Genomic DNA, 24,117 nt, shown 5'->3' with positions numbered 1-24,117 from the left:
CTAGCGCAAAGTTGCTCTCCTGGAGGCACAGGTCACACACATGCAGGGTCTCTCATCACTGGACAGGGGCTCACCCTCAGGTGGGAACTAGCAAGTAAGTTTCTTAAAGAAAAAATCATCACTGGGTCCCAAATGTCACCCACATCAGGAAACCGAAAGAATCTTTGTCATTAAACACTTTAACAGGCAAAACAAAACTGTTACCAGTATCTTTGGCCGTGTGGTGGTCAGGATCCAGGGAAGATCTAGGGATTTCTTAGAGTTGAGTCCCCTGTCTTGTAAAGACAGACAGAAACTGCCCTGATTCCTTCTCCCATGCTTCCAGCAGGAGGCAGCCACACTGGAAGCGTTCTGGAAAAGAATATTCTTTATCAGAATAAAACTTGTTGAAAGGGAAAGCATACTAGCTAGCATTTGCCAACCTAAAATATTCTTAAAAGCTTGGCCCTCAGATCTTTGCAGTTCCCACTGGCTCCTTTGTGTTCAGATTGTCAGGGTAGAAACAACCCGTTGTTTCAAATTGGTTTCTTCTAATTCTGTTATTCGCTATTATATGAATGAAAGGTCACACTTGAAAAAGTACATAAGAAAATTTTGGCAAAAAAAAAAAAAAAAAAAAAAAATGGAGTCAAGGAGCCCATAAGCTATATGAACTCTGCCTTCTAACAGTTTCAATTTCAAAGACTGAGAGCAGGAGGAGAAGGGGATGACAGAGGATGAGATGGTTGGATAGCATCACCAACATAATGAACAGGAGTTTGAGCAAACTCTGGTAGATGGTGAAGGACAGGGAAGCCCAGCATGCTGCAGTCTATGGGGTGGCAAAGAGTTGGACATGACTGAGCAACTGAACCACATCAAGCTTCAATTTTCTGCCTGGAGAAACCTGATAAAATAGGCACCCTGATTCTTTCACTTCTCTGTTTAAACTCTGCTAAGATGAAATTGATATTCATATAACATGTAAGAATTTCTGAGTTTTGAGATGTCACACCAAGGCAAGAGGTGCTGGTGAGAATAGAACGCTGCTGGTGGGCAAAACGTTCTTCAAATAAAGCTCTGTTTCAAACTGGATTGAAATGCAACACTACATGGGTACATGAAGTATGAACAAAGAGCCTAAACATAGCAGGCAACATGTAAAAACAAATTTGATATCCCATATGTGAGAGTAAAAGCTACTGGTTTTAGCAGTAGTCATGTACGGACGTGAGAGGAGGACCACAAAGAAGGCAGAGCACTGAAGAACAAATGCTTTTGAACTGTGGTGCTAGAGAAGACTCTTGAGAGTCCCTGGGTCTGCGAGGAGATCAAACCAGTCAATGCTAAAGGAAATCAGTCCTGAACATTCATAGGAAGGACTGACGCTGAAACCAAAGCTCCAATCCTTTGGCCGCCTGATGCAAAGAGCCGAGCCACTGGAAAAGATCCTGATGCGGGGAAAGGTTGAAGGAAATGGAGAAGGGGATGGCTGAGGAAGAGATGGTTGGATGGCATCACTGACTCAACTGTCATGAATTTGAGCAAGCTTCGGGAGTTGGTGATGGGAAGGGATTCCTGGCGTGCTGCAGTCCATGGAGTCACAAAGAGTCAGACGCAACTTAGCCACTGAACAGCAACTACAACAACATGAGAGTAAATGTTTCTTGTCAGACCTGCAGCTGGTACGCACACATTGGTTTAGAACACTCTCCAACACAGATTGCCTCTAAGGTGATTAAGTCCGTCACAAGTGCATGAACCAAAAGGTAATGCATTCATTCCGGGATGGGACAGAATGTAACTCTGAACAGTCTGTAAAACTTACAGAGTCTGTAATCCACTCAAGATTTCAAATAATAAAACATTCACCTGAAATTTAAAGCCTCTTGGAAAGTTGCATCCTATCTATGAAAACATTCCATAAATTTCTTTTCATAATCATTTTTCACAGTGATAATACTTTAACTCATCAGTTGCTGATATTATTACCAAGATGAACTTGTCCTCATGGGTGTGGGAGATGAAGTGGATCCATTGTGAGTGCTCTCTGGTCAAATGACTCTCACAATTTCAAATTATGTTCTATATCCACAATATTTATTTTTACATCCATTGAAGTCTACTTCTCAGATCTTTATGTACAGAAAACAGTAGATATCTGGTGAGTTCAGATTATATTAAACACTCTTTCCATAACTTTTCCAATGTCAATTGAATCAGAACAAGGTGAAGCAGGGAGAAGTGTTGAAATTTTAAATGATCTCTAAGGACACTAAAAAAAAAAATATTAGACAGAAATCCTAACCATTACTGGTCTATACAAAAGAATCACAATGTGTCTTTTTCATGAAATTGCAACAATTGACTAACAAGAGTTGAAACAAGTTGGACTTATGCTTGATTTGAGTTGAAACAGTTTGGATGTGGGCATATGAGGATATATAGGATGATACATACTTTAGGAGGTAAAAAGTATGAATCCAAAAATGTATAAGGTATACTTTGCAAACAAAGATGAAACATTTAACTCGTTTTCACTATCTCACCCTTCCAGACTTTGACAACATCTACTGACCCCCTGTGGACTTGTTGGTTTAGTGCCCTCAGATTAAAACTAGTCACATGCATCTTGCTTAGCTGTGTTCTCTTTGTTTGAAATTGTTTATGTTTCTCTCTCCTGGTATGCTCTTATAAGTGCCACTATCTGTATCACTTATTTTGTCTATAAGGTGGTCTCCTTCATTGTCCACTGTGTAACCATCCTCCGTGTATACAGATATTTACATGTCTATGGATATAGATATCTATCTCTATATGTATCTATAATAGATATTTATATCTGTATATACATAGATATTTATGCCTCTTAGAACCTATGTATTTATACGTCTATGTACCTAGAATGTATATTTCTTTTTTATTCCATTTATTTTTATTAGTTGGAAGCTAATTACTTTATAATATTGTAGTGTTTTTTGTCATACATTGACATAAATCAGCCATGGATTTACATGTGTTCCCCATCCCGATACCCCCTCCCACCTCCCTCTCCACCCAATTCCTCTGGGTCTTCCCAGTGCACCAGGCCCGAGCACTTGTCTCATGCATCCAGCCTGGGCTGCTGATCTCTTTCACCCTAGGTAATTTACATGTTTCGATGCTGTTCTCTCGAAACATCCCACCCTCGCGTTCTCCCACAGAGTCCAAAAGTCTGTTCTGTACATCTGTGTCTCTTTTTCTGTTTTGCATATAGGGTTGTTGTTACCATCTTTTTAAATTCCATATATATGTGTTAGTATACTGTATTGGTCTTTATCTTTCTGGCTTACTTCACTCTGTATAATGGGCTCCAGTTTCATCCATCTCATTAGAACTGATTCAAATGAATTTTTTTTAATGGCTGAGTAATATTCCATGGTGTTTATGTACCACAGCTTCCTTATCCATTCGTCTGCTGATGGGCATCTAGGTTGCTTCCATGTCCTGGATATTATAAACAGTGCTGTGATGAACACTGGGGTGCATGTGTCTCTTTCAGATCTGGTTTCCACAGTGTATATGCCCAGAAGTGGGATTCCTGGGTCATAGGACAGTTCTAATTACAGTTTCTTAAGAAATCTCCACACTGTTCTCCATAGCGGCTGTACTAGTTTGCATTCCCACCAACAGTGTAAGAGGGTTCCCTGTCCAAGTTGATTTTAAAAAACAGCCACTGAGGTTCCCAAATTTCATGTGCATCACCATCAACTGAAAATCAATTCAAAATTTTCTCATTAATCGGGTTTGGGTGGGGCCCATGGTTTAAAATAAAAGAATTCTTTTTTTTTTTTTTTTCATTTATTTTTATTAGTTGGAGGCTATAACTTTACAATATTGTAGTGGTTTTTGTCATACATTGACATCAATCAGCCATGGATTTACATGTATTGCCCATCCTGATCGCTCCTCCCACCTCCCTCTCTACCCGATCCCTCTGGGTCTTCCCAGTGCACCAGGCCCAAGCACTTGTCTGATGCATCCAACCTGGGCTGGTGATCTGTTTCACCATAGATAATATGCATGTTTCGATGCTGTTCTCTCAAAATATCCGACCCTCGCCTTCTCCCACAGACTCTAAAACTCTGTTCTGTACATCTGTGTCTCTTTTTCTGTTTTGCATAGATAGTTATGTCTATATGTACATATATATTTATATGTTTATGTATATAGATATTGATGTCTCAATGAACCTAGGGATTTATATATCTATGTACCTAGAATGTATATTTCTATGCATATAAACATTTGTATATCTATGTACCTAGACATTTATCTCTCTCTCTGGACATTTACATACCTATGTACCTAGATATTTACATTTATGTACACTTATGTATATACAAATAGATGCCTTACCAGTATAACAGGGCCTGTAGAAAAGGGAACGCTCCGACCAAAAGACCTGACTCGGCAACTGAAAAAAACAAAATAGAAAATACATTCGGTTCACCTGCCACGCACAATACATGGTGTATCACTGTTACTACAATATGAAATAAACGTTACTTTAAAAAAATAATGCTTAAAGGGACTTCCCTGCAGTCCAGTGGTTAAGATTCTGTGCTTCAAATGCAGGGGGCAAGGGTTCGACACTTGGTCGGGGAACTAAAAATCCCACATGCAACATGGCACTGCCAGTAAATTTAAAAAAATTATTACAATAAATAAAAAAGAATGTCCCGAAAGAACACGCAGGCTTTTGGGTGTTTCTTCAGGTACATTCCATACTGAATTACAGTCTTGAGTGAAAACTTGCAAGGTTTTCAATTTCAAGGCAATTACAACTGAGCATGAAAAAGTCCTGACGCCTTGTGGCCATTCCCTGCAATAGGAACCTTAAAACACGCTTATGAGAACATTTCATGCAGAGATGGGCTCAGTAAAGGACATCAATGGTATGGACCTAACAGAAGCAGAAGATATTAAGAAGGGGTGGCAAGAAAACACAGAAGAACTGAACAAAAAAGATCTTCATGGACCACATAGACATGATGGTGTGATCACTCATCTAGAGCCAGACATCCTGGAATGTGAAGTCAACTGGGCCTTAGGAGACATCACTGCAAACAAAGCTAGCAGAGGTCATGGAATTCCAGTTGAGCTATTTCAGATCCTAAAAGATGATGCTGTAAAAGTGCTGCACTAAATCTGTCGGGAAATTTAGAATACTCAGCAGTGGTCACAGGACTGGAAAAGGTCAGTTTTCATTCCAATTCCAAAGAAAGGCAAAACCAAAGAATGCTCAAACTACCCCACAATTGCACTCATCTCATACACTAGCAAAATGGTGCTCAAAATTCTCCAAGACAGGCTTGACCAATACATGAACTGTGAACTTACAGATCTTCAAGCTGGTTTTAGAAAAGGCAGAGAAACCAGAGTTCAAATTGCCACCATCCACTGCATCATCGAAAAAGCAAGAGAGTTCCAGAAAAAAAAAATCTATTTCTGCTTTATAGGCTATGCCAAAGCCTTTGACTGTGTGGGTCACAAAAAACTGTGGAAAATTCCCAAAAGATGGGAATACCAGACCACCTGACCTGCCTCTTGAGAAATCTGTATGCAGGTCAAAAAGCAACAGTCAGAACCAGACATGGAGAAACAGACTGGTTCCAAATCGGGAAAGGAGCATATCAAGGTTATATATTGTCACCCTGCTTATCTAAAGTCTAAGCAGAGTACACCATGAGAAATACCACGCTGAAGGAAGCACAAACTAAATTCAAGATTGCCGGGAGAAATATCAGCAATGCAGATGGCACAACCCTTATGGCAGAAAGTGAAGAAGAACTAAAGGGCCTCCTGATGAAAGTGAAAGAGGAGAATGAAAATGTGGGCTTAAAGCTCAACATTCAGAAAACTAAGATCATGGCATCGGGTCAGATCACTTCATGGCAAATAGATGGGGAAACAGTGGCTGACTTTATTTCGGGGGGCTCCAAAATCACTGCAGATGGTGACTGCAGCCATGAAATTCAAAGACACTTACTCCTTGGAAGAAAAGTTATTACCAACCTAGACAGTATATTAAAAAGCAGAGATGCTACTTTGCTAACAAAGGTCTGTCTAGTCAAGGCTATGGTTTTATCAGTGGTCATGTATGGATGGGAGAGTTGGACTCTAAAGAAAACTGAGTGCTGAAGAATGGATGCTTTTGAACTGCGGTGTTGGAGAAGGGTCGATAATTCCTTGGACTGCAAGGGAATCCAACCAGTCCATTCTAAACGAGATCAGACCTGAGTGTTCATTGGAAAGACTGATGTTGAAGCTGAAACTCCAATGCTTTGGACACCTGATGTGAAGAGCTGACTCATTTCAAAGGACCCTGATGCTGAGAAAGATTGAGGGCAGGAGGAGAAGGGGACAACAGAAGATGAGATGGTTGGGTGGCATCACCGACTCAATGGACACGAGTTTGGGTAAACTCCGGGAGTTACTGATAGACAGGGAGGCCTGGGGTGCTACAGTTCATGGGGCTGCACAGAGTCAGACACGACTGAGTGACTGAATTGAACTGATAAGGGGAAAGAATATGAAGAAGAATAGATATCTATATCTATATCAAGAATAGATAGCTATATGTATACCAGACCAGCTGGAATGTCAGAGATGCTGATGGTGACTGGTTCTGACTCTCAAGACTTCAATCAAATGAAGCTTGGAGTCTCCCACAGCCCAAGACCATTAATTAACATGTCTCTCAAGTTAAAGTGCTAGTCACTCACTCATGTCTGCCTCTCTGCAACCCCATGGACCACCAGGCTCTTCTGTCCATGGGATTCTCCAGGCAAGAATACTGGAGTGGACTGCCCTGCCCTCCTCTTGGGATCATCCTCATTTAGGGGTTGAACCCGGGTCTTCTGCAATGCAGAGATTGTTTACCATCTGAGTCACCTCAGAAGCTGGAACATGCCTGTACTCATAGATTAAATCTTCCCCAACTTTGTGGTTACAGAGACACTGCTCTGGAAAGCTCCATGTTGTTCTCCATAGTTCTGCAAGTAATACACTTTTTCTTCCCATGAGCTTTGGCTGTGTTGTACCTTCTGGCTCTACACCCACCAAGAGGGAAACTCGCTTTTCTGATAACATTTCTCCATCCAGACTCCCAACCACCACTTGATGCTAATTCTACAATCAGTCGCTTTGCTTCCAATACGTGGAAATTACATTATTTTTCTGTGAGCAAAGCTAGCTAAGGGCCAGAAACAGTGTCCCTATTTTATCTTGTGAGGCCAGTAGGTGTCAGGCAAACTCAGCTCTATGGATCCACAGTCCTCCAGATCGATGCCTTGGCTTACAGAAAACACTTGCAAGGCTTTGAGGTTTTACTAATACCTCATTTCTGCAGGCTTTTCATACCCACATTAAATAAACAGATGGCTCATCAGTGCCACTTCTACTTTCAGGTTAAAAATCCTCCAAGTTTTTTCTAACATCCTTATTCCAAGCGCTGTGCTTAAATCTTTGCCCATACGGTGTTTATCTTGTGTCTCATCAGAATGTAGTTAATTACACCGTTTCCCTTGAATAATCCAGTACTCACCACATAACAGCTCTCGCCAAAACTGGATTTGATAAGGCAGGGCACAGGAGGGCCTAGGATAAACTCCGGGAGCGCGGTTTCAGTCTGGTGGACCCGAGATTCCAGTTGAGGGCACTGGAAAGAAACATTCAGCCTGAGGACAGCCCGCCCACCTGAGGATCCAGGCCTCAGAGGCCATGCCTGAAAACAAAGAGACCAGCCAAGCTGCGCCTGCGCACTGGAGGCGTGACAGACACGCCCACAGAGCAGCCAATCCCCGAGCGGTGGGGCGGGGCCTCCATCGTGCTCCCCACCCTCTGGGCGCCTATTGGCCAGACCGCCTCAGTCACAACGCCGATTGGTCGCTTGTGCCTGACAGGGTACAGGCAGGCTCCTGGCCCGTCACTTCACCTCAGCGCCGAAGGACTGGACTTCGCTGAACCTCTAGCGTTCCTGGGGACAGGGTGGGCAGTGTGGCAGGACAGCGGGGAGGCTGAAGGGAACGCGTCCTGGGCAGCCATCATAAACCCTTAGCCTGATGGCTTCAAATTCCAGGGAGGGAGGCCCGAAATCCTGTCAGCTTTGAGTAACCTGAGTCCTAATCTGAAGCGGGCTTGCGTCTCGTCAGCTTCAGGGATTACAAGTTCCTTCACCCACAGAAACCCCAAATCCCCTAGTGCTGCGACCCTCAAATACCTAGATTAACCCCAGATCCCCTCAGCCTGAGGCACCCTAAAAATAACACCCGCAGAGACACCAAATTTCCTAAACCTCGGAGACCCTGAATACCTCCGCCTGGGAGCTCTTAAACCTCTTCCTCCTCAAGACCCTAACTGTACTGCCTGTCTGAGCCCTAAAATCCCTTAGTAAGAAACCCCCGATTTCCTCAGCCTCACAGATCCCAAGTTTTCTCACCCTGCGCATTCTACATCAGCCAAAAGATCTCCAGTCCCCTCTGACTGAGGACCCCAGTTACTTCAGCCCGTGGGACCCAGATCTCCTCAAGCCGAGCGACTTCTCCCTTAGACGTAGAACCTACGTTATGCCCAGATTTTTCTGAGTCCCCAGGAGGAGATCCTCAAAACCCTTCTTGGAGAAACATTCCCTCTGCTTCACTGGAACAGAGCCCTGATTTCAGCCTGCCCCCAGTACAGCAGTTAGGGGTTTCCGGGTCTCTTCGAGAATCCCTCCGTCACCCACAGTCACATCCCTCCCAGTGCCTTCCCTCAGAGGGGTTGAATTGTAGGGGAACAAAAGAAACCAAATCTAGTTTATATTAGGCTGATCTGTCATATCTAGTCAGGATCCGTCCATCCCACCAATACCCTCACCCTGACTTTCCCCTCGCCTTACTGCCCTGGACACTCCACCCAAGGCAGGCAGCTCAGGCTCTGGACACTGGTCTGGGCTATCTCAGCACCTTCTTCTTCCACAGGCACCTTGGCCTTGAGCACTCCAATGGCCATGAGGCCAAACAGGTCTCCAGAGGAGAGCACTGAGGGAAATGCCGGGAGAACAGAGCGGAAGCCCACGGTGAGCGGTGGAGTCGACAAAGCTGGGCTCAAAGTCAGCTCTATAGGAAGGACATGGCGCTGGTCCCTGAAGCACCACAGACTGCTTGCCTTGAAAGCTGAGTGAACGTCCCTGTGACTGTACACAGGATGGGAATACCTGGTCCTGTCTGAGATGGTGGGGTGGAGTGGGACAAAACAGGACACTAGCTTCTCAACTGCACTGTGTCCAGGGAGAGCTAGGAAAATGCTCAGTTTGTTCAGTTAAGGAGGACACAGTCGGGAAGGAAAGTCTTCATCCCTGTCTCACACAGACCATCCAGGAGCTTCAGGCTTCTCCCTGCACAAAAGGTGGAGGAGAAGGCTCAGCGCTAAGGTCTGACTTAGATTGGTAAATCACTGATGAAATCTATTATTTTCCTTAGGCCAAAGATGCTTTCAAAGACATCTCCATATTCTTCTCCAAGGAAGAATGGGAAGAGATGGGAGAATGGGAAAAAATCCGATATAGGAATGTGAAAAGAAACTACGAAGCGCTGATTGCTATAGGTAACAGGAAGTGCTGGGCGCCTGTGAGCCTGGGAAACATGAAACAGGTCTTCACCCTCAGGGTTCACTTGGCCCGCTCTTAGGTGGCTTCACCTGCTCACAGTTCCCTTTTGTGTGGAGACAAACCTGGAGGAAATGTTTGCAGTTCTGTACCAGAGGGAGGGTGACCTGCAGTGCAGAGCTCACCTCTTGCCTTGTTCTAGATTCTCCCAGCACATCCCACAGATTCCCTGACTCTGTGACACTTTCCATTGCTTCTATGCTTTGTTTCCCCTTCTTAGAACAAATGTTTTGCTTCTTTCCAGGTTTCAGAGCCACTCGACCAGATTTCATGCATCCCCGCAGGCAGGCCATCAAGCCCCAGGGAGATGACACTGAGGATTCTGATGAAGAATGGACACCAAGGCAGCAAGGTGAGAGGCCAGGAGGGTGTGGACGTGTCTTCCTGAAACCAGCCTGGGCTTAGGTCTCAACTACATCTCAGCCAGTAGCAAGGAAAACATAATTTTCAGCATTCCCAAGTGGCTGTGGCTGAATATTGACATTAGCCTGAATGAAGATGAATGTATAGGTTTTCCAGTGTAATTCTCAAAAGTTTTATGGTTAATATTTATCATTATTTTTAAAAAGAATTATTTTTGCTAAACATTCTTAGTGAGGGCAGCTAAAGATCCTTTAGAAATAAATTCACCAAACAGATTGGTTATTGGTTATTGGATTAAATCCCTTCAAAGAGGAAATGATTAACATATTATTTCAAGATACATTATGTATATATGTATATAAAATAAAACTCATGATCTTCTTACCCTAAGGTAAAACTAATTCTTTATTTTGATTCTGGGAAAGGGTTTGAGAGAACTATATATTCTCCATGATCTTTCCCACATTTCACTGACCAGAGATGGCATCAGGTAAATAAAATGAAGTACACCTATTATAAAATAGAAGTAAGCAGCTCACTTCCTCTTCTGCTGCTCAGTTTAGAAGAGTTAATCTGCCTAGACTGGAGAAACAATTTAGATAGTTCTATGATTCTCCATCTATGGATTTCTGTTCTCCCAGATATTAAAAAATTACTTATTTAGTTTTGGCTGCACTGGGTCTTTGTTGCTGTGGACAGGCTTTCTCTGGTTGCGGTGACTGTCTTCTCGTTGCAGAGCACGTGCAGGCTCTGGAGTTTTTGAAAAAAAAGGCTTAGCTGCCCCGCAGAAAGTGGCATCTCCCTGGACCAGCCATCGAACCTGTGTCCTCTGCACTGGCAGGCAGATTCTCATCCACTGTGCACCAGGGACGTCCCTCTGTTCCCTTAGGTTATTAAAACTAGTGAAAGGGACATGAAAACCAAACATTTGGTTGTCTGCAAAGGTTTTGACAAAAGGAGAGATTCTTAGGGAATACATACGCCTCGGTTCACCATACGCCTGTTCGTCTTTATTTACCTTTTTAACAGTTTCTGAGTGTATGGCACACCGCTGCTAACTATGTACACGTTAGTCTTAGTGGCCGCAGTGCTAATCTCTCAGTCATGTCTGACTTTGCGTCCCCATAGACTGTAGCCCACCAGGCTCCTCTGTCCATGGGATTCTCTAGGCAAGAATATTGGGGTGGGTTGCCATCTCCTGCTCCAGGTGATCTTCCCAACGCAGGGATTGAGCCTGCATCTGTTGCATCTCCTGCATTGCAGGTGGACTTTTTACCCCTGAGCCACCGGGATTCTATATACACATTGCTGTACAACAAATCTGTAGAAGTGTTACATCTTGTGTGACTGAAGCCCTAATCCACTGAGGAACGATTCTTCAATCCTTCCTCCTACAGCCCTTGGCAACCACGATTATATTTTCTGTTTCCATGGATTTAATTTAGATACCTCAGAGAAGTGGAATCAGGCCATATTTGTCTTTTTTGATTGGTTCATTTCACTTAGTATAATATCATCAAGGCCCATCCATGTAGCATATGACAGAAATCTTTTTTAAGGCTTCAAAACATTCCGTTGTGTGCATGTGGATATAAGAGCTAAAACATATATCTTATATATAATCTTTATCTTTTATCCACCAATGAACATTTAGAATGCTCACACATCTTGCCCATTGGGAATAATGCGGCAATGACTATACATGTGCCCACTATTTACTCATTATCTTGCTTTCAATTTTTTACGGAAACCCACTCTTGACTTGGATTGCTAGATCATACAGCACTTCTAATTTTCTGTGGAAACTCCATAGTCTTTTCTAGAAAGCTTGCAACATTTTACATTGCCAACAATAGTGTATAAGGGTTCCAATTTCTCCATATCCTTACCAAACTTGTTATTGTCTTCTTATACATATTGCCCATCCCAGAAGGTTTCAATTTGTATTTCCATACCGATTAGTAATATTGAGAATCTTTTCATATATTTGTTGGCCATTGTGTATTTTCTCTGGAGAATTGTCTATTCAATTCCTTCTCTCACTGTTAGTCAGCGCAGACTGCCATAACAAAACAGACTGCATTCCTTAAACCACAGAAATTTGTTTTCTTACAATGCTGGAACATGGAAATTTGATATCAAGGTGCCATCATGATCCATCAGGTTTTCTTCCTGGCTTATAGGTAGCCTTCAAACCGGTATATGCTTAATAACCCCTTATCAGGTGCAGATTTTATAAATATTTTCTACCATCATGTCGGTGGCCTTTTCAACTCTGTTCAGTGTCCTTTGCTGCACAGAGGTTTTAAGATTAATCTCATTTCTCTATTTTTACTTTGTTACTAATACTTGTGCACTTGGCACCATATCTAAGAAATCATTGCTGAATCAGTGTCGTGAAGCTTCACCCTTGTTGTCTTCTAAGGGTCTTATCAAGTCTTGCATAAATGTCTTTAATCCATTCTGAGTTGATTTTTCTTCAAGATGTAAGATGTTCATTACTTTGCATATGGTTATTTTGTTTCCCCAGCACCATTCATTACAGGGATTAAGCTTTCCCCATTATCTTGACACCCTAGATGAAGATCATTAGACCATGTATCCAAGAGTTGATTTCTGGCTGTCTATTCTGTTCCATTGATTGACATATCTGTCTTTATGCCAGCCAGCTTCCTCAGTGGCTCAGCAGGTGAAGAATCTGCCTTCACTGCAGGAGACACAGGAGATGTGGGTTCAATCCATGGGTTAAGAAGATCCCCTGGAGAAGGAAATGGCAACCCTGTCCAGTATTCTTGCCTGAGAAATCCCCTGGACAGAGGAGCCTAGAGGGCTACAGTCCAAAAGGTCACAGAAAGTCAAGAAGACTGAGCAGCTAAGCACACATGTTTTGCCAAGTCCACACTCTTTTGGCTCCTGTCCCTTTGTAGTGTGTTCTGAAATCTGAGGCCTCCAGCTTTGCTGTTCTTTCTAAGATTGCTTTGCCAGTTTGGGGTGCTCTGAGGTTCCGTGTTAACTGTTGGATGGATTTTCTATATCTGAAAAAACTTCCATTGGGATTTTAATAGGAATTGCATTGAATGTTTAAATTGCTTTGGGTAGTATGAACAGCTTAATAATATTAAGCCTCTAAATCCATAAACATGAGACACCTATCGATTATTTATGTCAGATTCCTTTCAGCAATATTTTGTAGTTTTCAACATATGAGTCTTTCATCTCCTTAAGTTTATTCCTAATTACTTCATTCTTCTCAATGCTATTATAAATAAGATTCTTTGACCAGTGGCTAGGACTCCACACTCTCAATGCAGAGAACTTGCGTTCAGTCCCTAGTCAGGGAACTAGATCCCACCTGCCGCAACAAAAGTCCTGGAAAAAACAAAGAAATAAAAATAAATATTTTTTTATAATTTAGCTCTTGAATATAGCTTTAAAAAAATAAAAAATAAATAGTATGGTTTTCTTATTTTCCTTTGTGAAATGGTCATTCTTCATGCATGGAAAGATATTTGAGTGTTGGTTTTGTACCGTGCAACTTTCTCTGCAGGAATTTTGTCTGTGTGGATTTAAAGATTTTTCTGCACATAAAACCATGCCCCTGTGAGCAGACATAATTTTATTTCATTCTTTCCAAATGGAAGCCTTTTGTTTCCATTTCTAACCTACAGCGCTGGCTAGGAGTTCTAATATTATGGTGAACACAGATTTGATAACGGGCATCCTTGGCTTTTCTTCCTGATCTTTATCACTGATGACTATGATGTTAGAGGTAGACTTTCAATATATGACCTTTATTATATTGCAGTCACTTCCTCCTATTCCTACATTGTTGAGAACTTTTGTCATGAAAGACTATTAAATTTATTAGATATTTTATGAACATCAGATGAGGCACGGATGAAGTTTCATATATTTTTTTAATTTTAAGAAAACTATGTAATACTCCCAGTGGAACCATGGGAGTTGATGATACAGAAATCATTTTCCATTCCTCCTTTGGTAATCATTGTCTTTGTCACTCTCTGGCTTAGAATTATGTGTCCTTAAATAGAATACCCAGAGTTTGGAAACATTTCCCAACCAAAACACTGATTCTCATCGTTTTTTAGGTAAACCTTCTTCGATGCCCTTCAGAGTGGAGCACAGTAAACACCAGAAAGTGAGTATTTCCCAAATCCTGTTGCCAAAATAACCTCCTCATGGATCGAGTCACAGGTGAGAATAGCAGAAAACACAGAGATCCTGGAGACCGCTGCCTCCCTGTCCTGAGTCTTTAGCACAATGTCTGATATCATCACCATCTTTGCAGTTAGTAAGAACAACAACAGTAGTAGGTTGTTCTGTTGTTACATTATTTTCATAATATTTTAGACTTCAAGTATTTTATGTGAATAAACTTGCTTAAACCTTAAATCAATCCTACAGTACCTATAAGTAGGTATAGAGCTATCACCATTATAGATACAAAAAAAAAAAAAAAAGGTAAGAAACATTTGATTATATACCTGAGACCACAGTATCACTGGTAGTGTAATGTAAACCAATGCACGTTCTCTAAACACCTTACAAACTGATTAAAACTTCCATAGTTCTATGAAGCTTATTCATACATCTTTATATCATTCATCTGAGAGATGTTTTCAACCTCAGTTTTTTGTGCTTTGCTAGGGAGGCATATGCTAAGACATCTGAATAAGGGAAGCTTAAGGACATGCTGGGTAGTTTGTAGAGTGGACAGTCCAAGATGAAGAAGCTTAAAGATATGCTGGGCAGTTTGTAGAGTGGACAGTCCAAGATGAAGAAGGAGACAGGATCCCTACCTCAGAGCCTCCCACTCCAATATGAGGAAGCAACTTGCAACCCTGATAAGCCTCAGGTTTATGACTGAAAACCAACAAATAAGAAAATAACAGAAGGACTTCACATAGATTACCTGCTTTTGAGTAGAAACTCATCATCTGGGCATCATTTCAAATGCTCATTCTTGTAGGAGGGAGAAACAACTCCTTCCACTGAGCTCTAATTAGCAACTCTCCTGTTTGTAATCATTTGTTTAGCCTGCCCCTGTGTTGTGAGGTTTGAGATCCTAGCCCACACCCATTAGTTCTCAGAAGTCCAGGCCCACCTCAAAGCCCCTAAGTGCCCCCTGAATGGTTCGTGAGTGAGTGACTCCACATTTAAGCATTCATCTAGGAGTAGAAAGGTCAAAGGATGCTGAATAGAGTATCTGTGAACCACACTTGAAATATAGTGGCAGTTTAGGGAATAAATTGATACGTAAGGGATGTACGTTCACGTTCTTACTGTAGTAAATACTTCACACAACAATTTGTTGAAGGTTATTAAATTTCATGTCCACTATAATATTAAGAATTAGCCTGTATACCAATTCATGGATCAGGAAACTGAGTAGAACCAGCTAGTCATACAGCCTTGTTCGAGGAGAATTGACGAGACCGGCTACTTTAATTCCAAACATTGTCGCTAGGACATGGCCACCTGCAGCTTTCATCTCATTTGCTTTATTGTCTAAATATGTTTCTGCCGATCGTCTTTTCTCCTCTTAATCTCACTGCTTTATCACCTTGTTTTCCACATGTGTTTTGTCCCCTCTGTAATTTTCCATACGTCCTCGTCCGTCAAAGGGCCACTATTAAGAGAAACCCTCAGGATCTCTCTACCAGCCCTTACCCTCTTCTTTCCCTGACCTCCAGCTTTTCTCCCTGCCTTGCTCTCACTTTTATGCAGAAAGTTGAAGGGGAAGAACCTTAAGATATGAATTCTAGTTTTGATTCACTATCCACGTAGGTCCTTATTTTACACTCCAGTGTTCAGACCCCTTCCCCCCATATCAGGTATTTCCAAGAATTGTCAAAGTATTAACTAAAGTCATGCATGTGAAAACACTTCATAAAGTCCTAAAGAACTAAAGAAATGCATGTTGTCTTTTACTCACATGGAAGAGAATGTCCAGGGCACCATTAAGTAATGAATCTAGTTTGAAGGAATTGCTGGGAGCAGCAGAATCGCTGAAGACAAGTGGCTCCACGCAGGCTCAGAATCCAGGGCCCCATCACAGAAAAGCAAGGACCCCTGGACAGCACCCCAGACAAAAAGTCGGTAAGAGAAATTTGGGGAGTTCCTCTAATTAGTTCCTCTAATTCCTGTAGAAAAACTAATAAGCATGGCCTAGGTGTGTGGCAGGGACTTTGGGTAGGCGGGGTTTAAGCTGGACTGATCTGAGACATGAAGTTAGCACTGGGGCCTTGGGAAAATCTTATACATTTTCTGAGATCCTGAGTGCTATCTGTAAAGTGAGGATAAGGATACATAATTCATACAGTGCTTGAAAACCTTACATTAAATGCAAAAGTCTGACACCTACAAGTAGTTCAATAAATGCAACTGTGATAAGAGGAACCATGCTTTGTTAGTGTTCATGCCCAGACCTCTGCTCAATGCCTTACTTGTCATGTGCGCTTAACACATATTTTCTGAGTAGATGTGTCGATGAACTATTACCTAAGTCGGAAGGTTGGGAAGTTAAACCTACTAATGGGAAGTGCAGGAAGCTATCACTGAACTGGGCATCTGTGGTCAGGGGAGCCTCAGTCTCTTGAAACTGTATTTAAAGGGAGAAGAAAGAAAATATAGAGAAGGGACTCCCTGGTGGTTAAGAGGTTAAGACTCCACGCTTCCACTGCAGGAGGTGTGAGTTCCATTCCTGGTCAGGGAACTAAGATCCCACAAGCAATTCAGTCTGGCCGAGAAATAAATAAGGGAACAGGAAAACATAAAATTACGAAAGTAAAAGTTTGAAAAATACATATAAGAAAATTTTAACAAAGTGTAGAGATGGACAGGTAGGAGATCTCACACTTTCTGATAAAATGGGACTAACTCCCCAGACCCCACCAGCCTTCCTTAGCTTCTGTGTCCATCTTAGAACTCAGAAGAAAGGAGACTGGAGTGAAGAGGTACAGTCTACGGGAAAGAAAGGGCCACGTGTACCAAGAGGTCAGCGAGCCCCAGGATGACGACTACCTCTGTGAGTGACCCCGCTGGCCCACTCACGGAGAAGGGGCAATGAGGCCTTGGTCCACTAACCTCACCTCACCATTTAGTCCACCGGCCATCCCCTTCCTCTATGACTTGGGGTGCAGGATCGAGGCCAAATGCCATGAATGCCCTAGTTCTTTATGAAGGTCTTTACAACCAGAAACATCACTGTACCTCCTCTCATCCCTGTTCTCACCTCCAGATTGTGAGGAGTGTCAGATCTTCTTCATCGACAGCTGTGCTGCCCATGGGCCCCCAACATTTGTAAAGGACTGTGCAGTGGAAAAGGGGCATGCCAATCGCTCAGTCCTCACGCTGCCCCCTGGGTTAAGCATCAGACTGTCGGGCATTCCTGACGCTGGTCTTGGAGTGTGGAATGAGGCATCTGATCTGCCGCTGGGCCTACACTTTGGCCCCTATGAGGGCCAGATCACAGACGATGAAGAGGCCGCCAACAGTGGATACGCCTGGCTGGTGAGAAGCACCCGTTTCCCTGTCCTCTGGCCTCTAATCACTTGTACGTGGTGGGGGGCACTTCAGGTCTACATATGAGGATGCAGATGGTGATAACATTGTCGTCAATGACACAGTCAGCCCTGTGTACTGTGTGCCGTGGGCGTGACCACAGGACTTCCATCTAAATGTCAGAGGAGAGGTGGGACCACACTGTACAGACACTCATGTCATCTATCTAAAGGTCAGAGGAGAGGTGGGAACACAGTGTACAGACACTTAGACCTCTCTCTAAGGTCAGAGGAGAGGTGGGAGCACAGTGTAGAGATACACAGAAGTGACTCCTCCCTTGTGGAGCCCTTGCCTTCAATGAATCAAGGGACTCAGACTTGGAATGATGAGTAAGGAGCTTACCGTGTGGTCCGACTGGCAGTTGAATCCATGCAGGCTGAAAAGCACCAATGACTACACAGGGAAATAGCTCTTCTATTGCTTCCTACCAAAAAAAAAAAAAAAGAGGAAAGCTTGTAACTCTTTCTCTGACCCTCAGATCACCAAAGGGAGGAACTGCTACGAGTATGTGGATGGAAAGGACACGTCTTGGGCCAACTGGATGAGGTGAGTGCAGTGAGTCTGCAGTGTGTAGACATTGAGACTCCCTCCATCCCACGCCCCTTTCCTTCTCAACCCGGCTCCCTCAAAAGCTTTCACATCTTCCTTCTTCTTTTCCCTCAATACCATACTCTTTCATTTCAAAAGATACTAAAAAGAAGGAAATAAAAATATGGCATGTGCCGTCAAGATACAAGTCTATATGCTGAACAAAACTGGTGGACTTGAAAACAACTTGAAGCATCTAGATTCACCAGGAACACTTTAACTCACTTAGTGGACACTTCTCATGCCCTTTATCGTGCAGTTTAGACAGTGAACTTCGGTACTGAAGCAGATCACACAACCCATGTCCTTTTGGAGAACATACTGCAGACAGATATTAGCCAATTGATTTTAGGAGCAGTAACCTTATATTTTCTATCTTTGAGTAAGTGCACACGCCAGGATGACCTAACACAGGAGACCTTGACTCTCTGTGGGCAAAAACCTCCTCAGGTTTGGTTCCAGTGAGAGGTGGGCCCTGAGGCCTGGGAAGGAATGGGGGGCAGCTTGGCCCTGAGCAGGGCCATTCTCTGAGGGCCTCTCCTTTCATCAGGGCAGGCAGACAGTGAACAAACTATTACTGTTCCGTGTCTCAAGCTATATCAGAGCTCTCTCCAAGTTTACGTGGGAGGGGGTGGGCAAGTGAATAGGACCCTGGATACACGTGGGGAGATGGCAGAAAGACTCGGCAGAGAAGGCAGGCTGGGGTGAGAGCTGAGGGCTGCATGTTAGACAAGAAGCATCAAGTCCTGTGGATGAAAGAGAACTTAATTCAGAGTTTAGGGGAGCTGGAGGTCACCAGCCTCACGGACATTCCAGGTGGAGATGAGTCTGGAACTGGGTTCCGGAAAATGGCTACTTAGGTAAGGAGAGAAAAGCATGGGAATTCACATGGCCTGGTCGAAGGTGTGAACAGAAGGTCCACATGAGGGGCGGCCTCAGAGGCGGAAGGCAAGGAGCTGGGCATGGGCGCACAGTGGAGGGCACTCGTCACCTGAGGTTTCTTTCCCTTTCCCGGCCTCGACCCCAGGTATGTGAACTGTGCCCGGGACGACGAGGAGCAGAACCTGGTGGCCTTCCAGTATCACGGGCAGATCTTCTACCGAACCTGCCGGATGGTCAGGCCGGGCTGTGAGTTGCTGGTCTGGTACGGGGACGAGTACGGTCAGGACCTTGGCATCAAGCGGAAGAGCAGGGGGAAGAGTGAGCTCGCGACCGGGAGAGGTGAGTGTCTCCCCTCTTCCAGCACCCCACCCCATCCTGGGAGCAGCCGTGGTCCGATTTCGAAGCAGAGGACAATCCAGTCCTAAGTCAGTTGAGTTGCAATTAAAATGCCTCAGAATTTGATTCTTTTCATATGACTGTTAGGAGAAATTTTATATTGAAAATGTTAGTTCTAATTTTTAATATTTCATGCAAAAAAATGTGCAACATCACCTTCTGCTAAAAGGCTGAGAAGCAAAAAGCAACATTTCGAGCACCTACCACCTCTCTGCCCTTTATCTGTTTCTTCTTCATTTCCTCCCATTTCTAAGCGACACGTGTACAGTGATGCGCATTCAGTTCCTGTTCCAGTCTTTTGTCATGTGAGTTCACGCTCTGTGACAGACGGGGCTCCACGCCCCGAAACAGACAGAACCACTGCCCTGGGGCAGCAGGGGCTTCACACCAGACAGGGGCTGGTGCTGAGGAAAACCAGCGCAGGGAACGTGCCACGGATCAGCGTGAGCAGAGGGTGGGGTGTGGTGCAGGACGGTGCGACAGGGTCTCTGCAGAGATAAGACCTGCGGGGAAGGATTCCAGGCAGGGGAGCAGCCCGTGCCGCAGCCCCAGGACCGGGAAGCGAAGCCATGCCAGGGGTCGCAGGAGGAAGCACAGAGGGAGAGGAAGGAGGCTGGACGGGACACGGAAGCCTCAGGGCCTGTGTCCACGTGCAGGCCCCAGGGGTCCTCCTGGGTGACACAGAACAACCGCCAGGCTTTCAGCTGCAAGCAGCATGTTCTCTGTGCTAAGACGATGCTTTGGTTCACTTTTGGGAAGAGACAGCAGCGTGGAGTCCCCTCAGAGATCAGTTCATTTCCAGACATGAGGGGAGAGAGGGCTGTCTGAGATGCTTGGGAGTGAGGGTGTGAAGGGTCTGACTGGACATGTATTTTTAAACATGGATTCCTAGTGCATGTTAAGTGGATTAAGCCTGAATGAAATAAATGAGGTATGAGTACTGGTGAGGCTGGAGAAAGGATATGCCTTTATTTTATGATTTATGGGAAACTGAGAGAGGAGCAATTTGTGAACCAGTTTGGGCAGCAGGAGCCAGACCTGTAGTCAGTGGGACTTGGGCCGCTCGGTCTTATCCAGGCTCAAACCCACTTCCTGCAGAGATCGGCACAAAGCCTGCTCTTTGAACAAGGAACCACAAAGTCAGAATTAGCCACACCTGCTCTAACCACCCCCCGTGCTGCCTCCCATATGCAGAGAGCTCCAGGCCAGGCTCCCCTAACTTAATAGACCCTTTCCCCTCACAGGGAGCCACTCAGGAAATTCCACCTAAGTCATCAAGTCTTATCCCTCAGTAGGGTAGATACCTGTGGCCACTGTGACGTGACTTTTCAGACGCCTACACGCGGGGAAAGTCCCTGCAGATCCATCTCTATCAGGAGAGACGCTGCCTCTGATGCAGCTAGAAGGTCCCTTTCTGGGTGATATGTAGAAAAGGCCCGTGACACCCGCTTCCTGGATTTCTGTAGATGTAGAGAATAACAGTGGAATGGAAGAGTGGACTGTAAAGGCACTTGATGGGCGACAGATCGTGCACTGTCAACACTTAGATGATGAGTGGGCAAGGCCTGACCGTGGCAAACCAGCTACCTGACAAAAGCTTCCTCTTTCAGCAGAACCGAAGCCCAAGATGCACCGATGTCCCTCCTGCTCTCTGGCCTTCTCCAGCCAGAAATTCCTCAGCCAACACATCCAACGCAGTCACCCCTCTCAGACCCTCCTGAGACCATCTGAAAGAGACCGCCTCCAACCAGAGGATCCCTGCCCAGGCAGTCAAAATCGGAGATATTCCAATCCACACAGCCCGAGCGACAAACCTGAGGGCCACGAGGCCAAGGACAGGCCCCAACAATTGCTGAAAAGCGTAAGGCGGAAGAGGATTTCAAGGGCCTCTTCCAACTCACCCGGAGGACAAATGGGGGATTCTGGGGTGCATGAGAGAATGACAGACGAGCCCAGCACAAGCCAGAAACTGAATCCAGAGGACACAGGCACATTGCTCACGGGGGCAGGGGTCTCAGGGATTATGAGGGTCACATGCGGAGAGTGTGGGCAAGGCTCCAAGGACAGCTCAAGTCTCACCACACACGAGAGGACACATACAGGGGAGAAGCCCTATGTTTGTGGGGAGTGTGGGAGAAGCTTCCGTCAGAAGTCAGTCCTCATCACATACCAGAGGACACACACAGGCGAGAAGCCCTATGTTTGCGGTCAGTGTGGGAGAAGCTTCCATCGGAAGTCAGCCCTCATCAGACACCAGAGGACACACACAGGGGAGAAGCCCTATGTTTGTGGGGAGTGTGGGCGAAGCTTCCGTCAGAAGTCCGTCCTCATCAGACACCAGAGGACACACACGGGGGAGAAGCCCTTTGTTTGCAGGGAGTGTGGGCGAAGCTTCAGTGATAAGTCAGTCCTCATCAGACACCAGAGGATACACACAGGGGAGAAGCCCTATGCTTGTGGGGAGTGTGGGCGAAGCTTCAGTGATAAGTCAGTCCTCATCAGACACCAGAGGATACACACAGGGGAGAAGCCCTATGTTTGCAGGGAGTGTGGGCGAAGCTTCCGTCAGAAGGCCCATCTCATCACACACCAGAGGACACACATGGGGGAGAAGCCCTTTGTTTGCAGGGAGTGTGGGCGAAGCTTCAGTGATAAGTCAGTCCTCATCAGACACCAGAGGATACACACAGGGGAGAAGCCCTATGCTTGTGGGGAATGTGGGCGAAGCTTCAGTGATAAGTCAGTCCTCATCAGACACCAGAGGATACACACAGGGGAGAAGCCCTATGTTTGCAGGGAGTGTGGGCGAAGCTTCAGACAGAAGTCCATCCTCATCACCCACCAGAGGACACACACGGGGGAGAAGCCCTATGTTTGCGGGGAGTGTGGGCGAAGCTTCAGACAGAAGTCCCTCCTCATCACCCACCAGAGGACACACACAGGGGAGAAGCCCTATGTTTGCAGGGAGTGTGGGCGAAGCTTCAGACAGAAGTCCCTCCTCATCACCCACCAGAGGACACACACGGGGGAGAAGCCCTATGTTTGTGGGGAGTGTGGGCGAAGCTTCAGTCATAAGGCCAATCTCATCTCACACAAGAGGACACACACAGGGGAGAAGCCCTATGATTGCGTGGAGTGTGGGCGAAGCTTCTGTCAGAAATCAACCCTCATCAAACACCAGAGGACACACACAGGGTAGAAGCCGTATGTTTGCAGGGAGCGTGGGCGAAGCTTCAGTCAGAAGACCCATCTCATCTCACACAAGAGAACATATACAGGGGAGAAGCCCTATGTTTGCAAGGAGTGTGGGCAAATCTTCAGTCACAAGTCCGTCCTCATCAGACACCAGAGGACACACACGGGGGAGAAGCCCTGTTTGCAGGGGGTGTGAGTGAGTCATGACCAACAAACCACACCTTAGCCACAGGAGGATTTCTGCAGCCACCCCATGCCTCAGCTCTAAGGGCGCCTCAGAGGAGGCCTGTGACCCCTTACTGTCCCCACGAGTATGAGGAGAGAATTCCCAAGTGGTCCAGGGGTCAAAACTCCAATGCAGAGACCTACGTTCAATATTTGCTTGGGGAACTAGCTCCCACATGCTGCAAGTAAGACACAGCCGAGCCAAATAAATAAATATATAATAAATATTTTAAAGAAAGCGTGTGATAAGCACAGAATTATTTGTTAAATAGACTTTCCACTTTCATGACAGGAGAGGAGGGATATAAACCGCAGAGGGTTCCTTAGGTGTTCTGGAGATGTTCATGCCAATTGCCTTCGTGGTTTTTTAGGTCTCCTCTTCTAATAAATTTTGTCTCCAAACAAATCTGAATCCCAGACTATGTACTCATTCCCCCCTTAACACTGACAGCATTGGGGTCCAGTTAGCTGAACCCCTGGGAAGGCATAATTCTGGAGCCAACTCAGTTAGGTCACTGGACAGTCAATCCTGGGTCCAGGGAGAGGAATGCAGAGTGGAATCAGAATCACCAGGGAAGGGAATTCCCGGCCTCCTGGGAAGTGTGGCCTCTCCTCCTTATAGACCCCGGCTCTCCTTTGGCCTCTCCTGGTGACCCTCTGCTTCCCTCTGACTTCTGTAGCCGCAAAGGTGAAGGCCACATGCGCGTGTGTGTGTGTGTGTGTGTGTGCTCGCGAGCCTGACTCAGCATGGGCCGTCTGGTCTCTGCCGCTCCCTCGGGGTCATCACAGCATCTGGACTCCAGATGCGACCACAGGGGTCCAGGTCTCAGCCCTGCCCCCAGCAGCTGCTAAGCTGGGGCAAGATGCTCAACCTCTCTGTGTCTCTATTCTCATCTGTGATACGGCGTGGGAGCACCAGCATTTTGGTCTGATGCGTCAGCACAGGCGGAATCTGGCAGAGTCTGGCTGAGAACGCAAGCCCCATCTTTGCTGTCCTTTGTGTTTTTCTCCTTAATATTGTTTATTTTTTAATAGAAGGATAATTGCTTTACAGAATTTGTTTCTTGCATGTCCTCCAGCCCCCACACCGTCCAGGTCTTCAGAGATAGACGAAGAAGGGGCTGTTCAGGCACTATGATGCCCTGATGAGGGGGTGTGAGGTCAGGTGTGCTAAGGGAAGGTGACCTCCCTTCGCACCCCTGCCGTTCCTGCTGAGC

General features: G+C 45.2%; 1 protein-coding gene across 1 annotated transcript; it reads left to right on the top strand.

Annotated features, from left to right (window-relative positions):
* The first annotated feature begins 9,010 nt into the window (after nucleotides 1-9,010).
* LOC136161881 (histone-lysine N-methyltransferase PRDM9-like) lies at nucleotides 9,011-22,679 on the top strand. The gene is made up of 10 exons (XM_065927012.1): nucleotides 9,011-9,079; nucleotides 9,483-9,606; nucleotides 9,912-10,019; nucleotides 14,140-14,189; nucleotides 15,994-16,150; nucleotides 16,977-17,078; nucleotides 17,292-17,563; nucleotides 18,093-18,160; nucleotides 19,230-19,423; nucleotides 21,094-22,679. Exons 1-10 carry the CDS (start codon nucleotides 9,011-9,013, stop codon nucleotides 22,677-22,679), a joined length of 2,730 nt encoding a protein of 909 aa, XP_065783084.1.
* Nucleotides 22,680-24,117: the final 1,438 nt, after the last annotated feature.

Source organism: Muntiacus reevesi, chromosome 2 (genome assembly GCF_963930625.1).
Source record: "Muntiacus reevesi chromosome 2, mMunRee1.1, whole genome shotgun sequence".
NCBI lineage: Eukaryota > Metazoa > Chordata > Mammalia > Artiodactyla > Cervidae > Muntiacus > Muntiacus reevesi.
The sequence above is the reverse complement of the archived record's forward strand: the minus strand, read 5'-3'. Positions and strand labels throughout refer to the sequence as shown.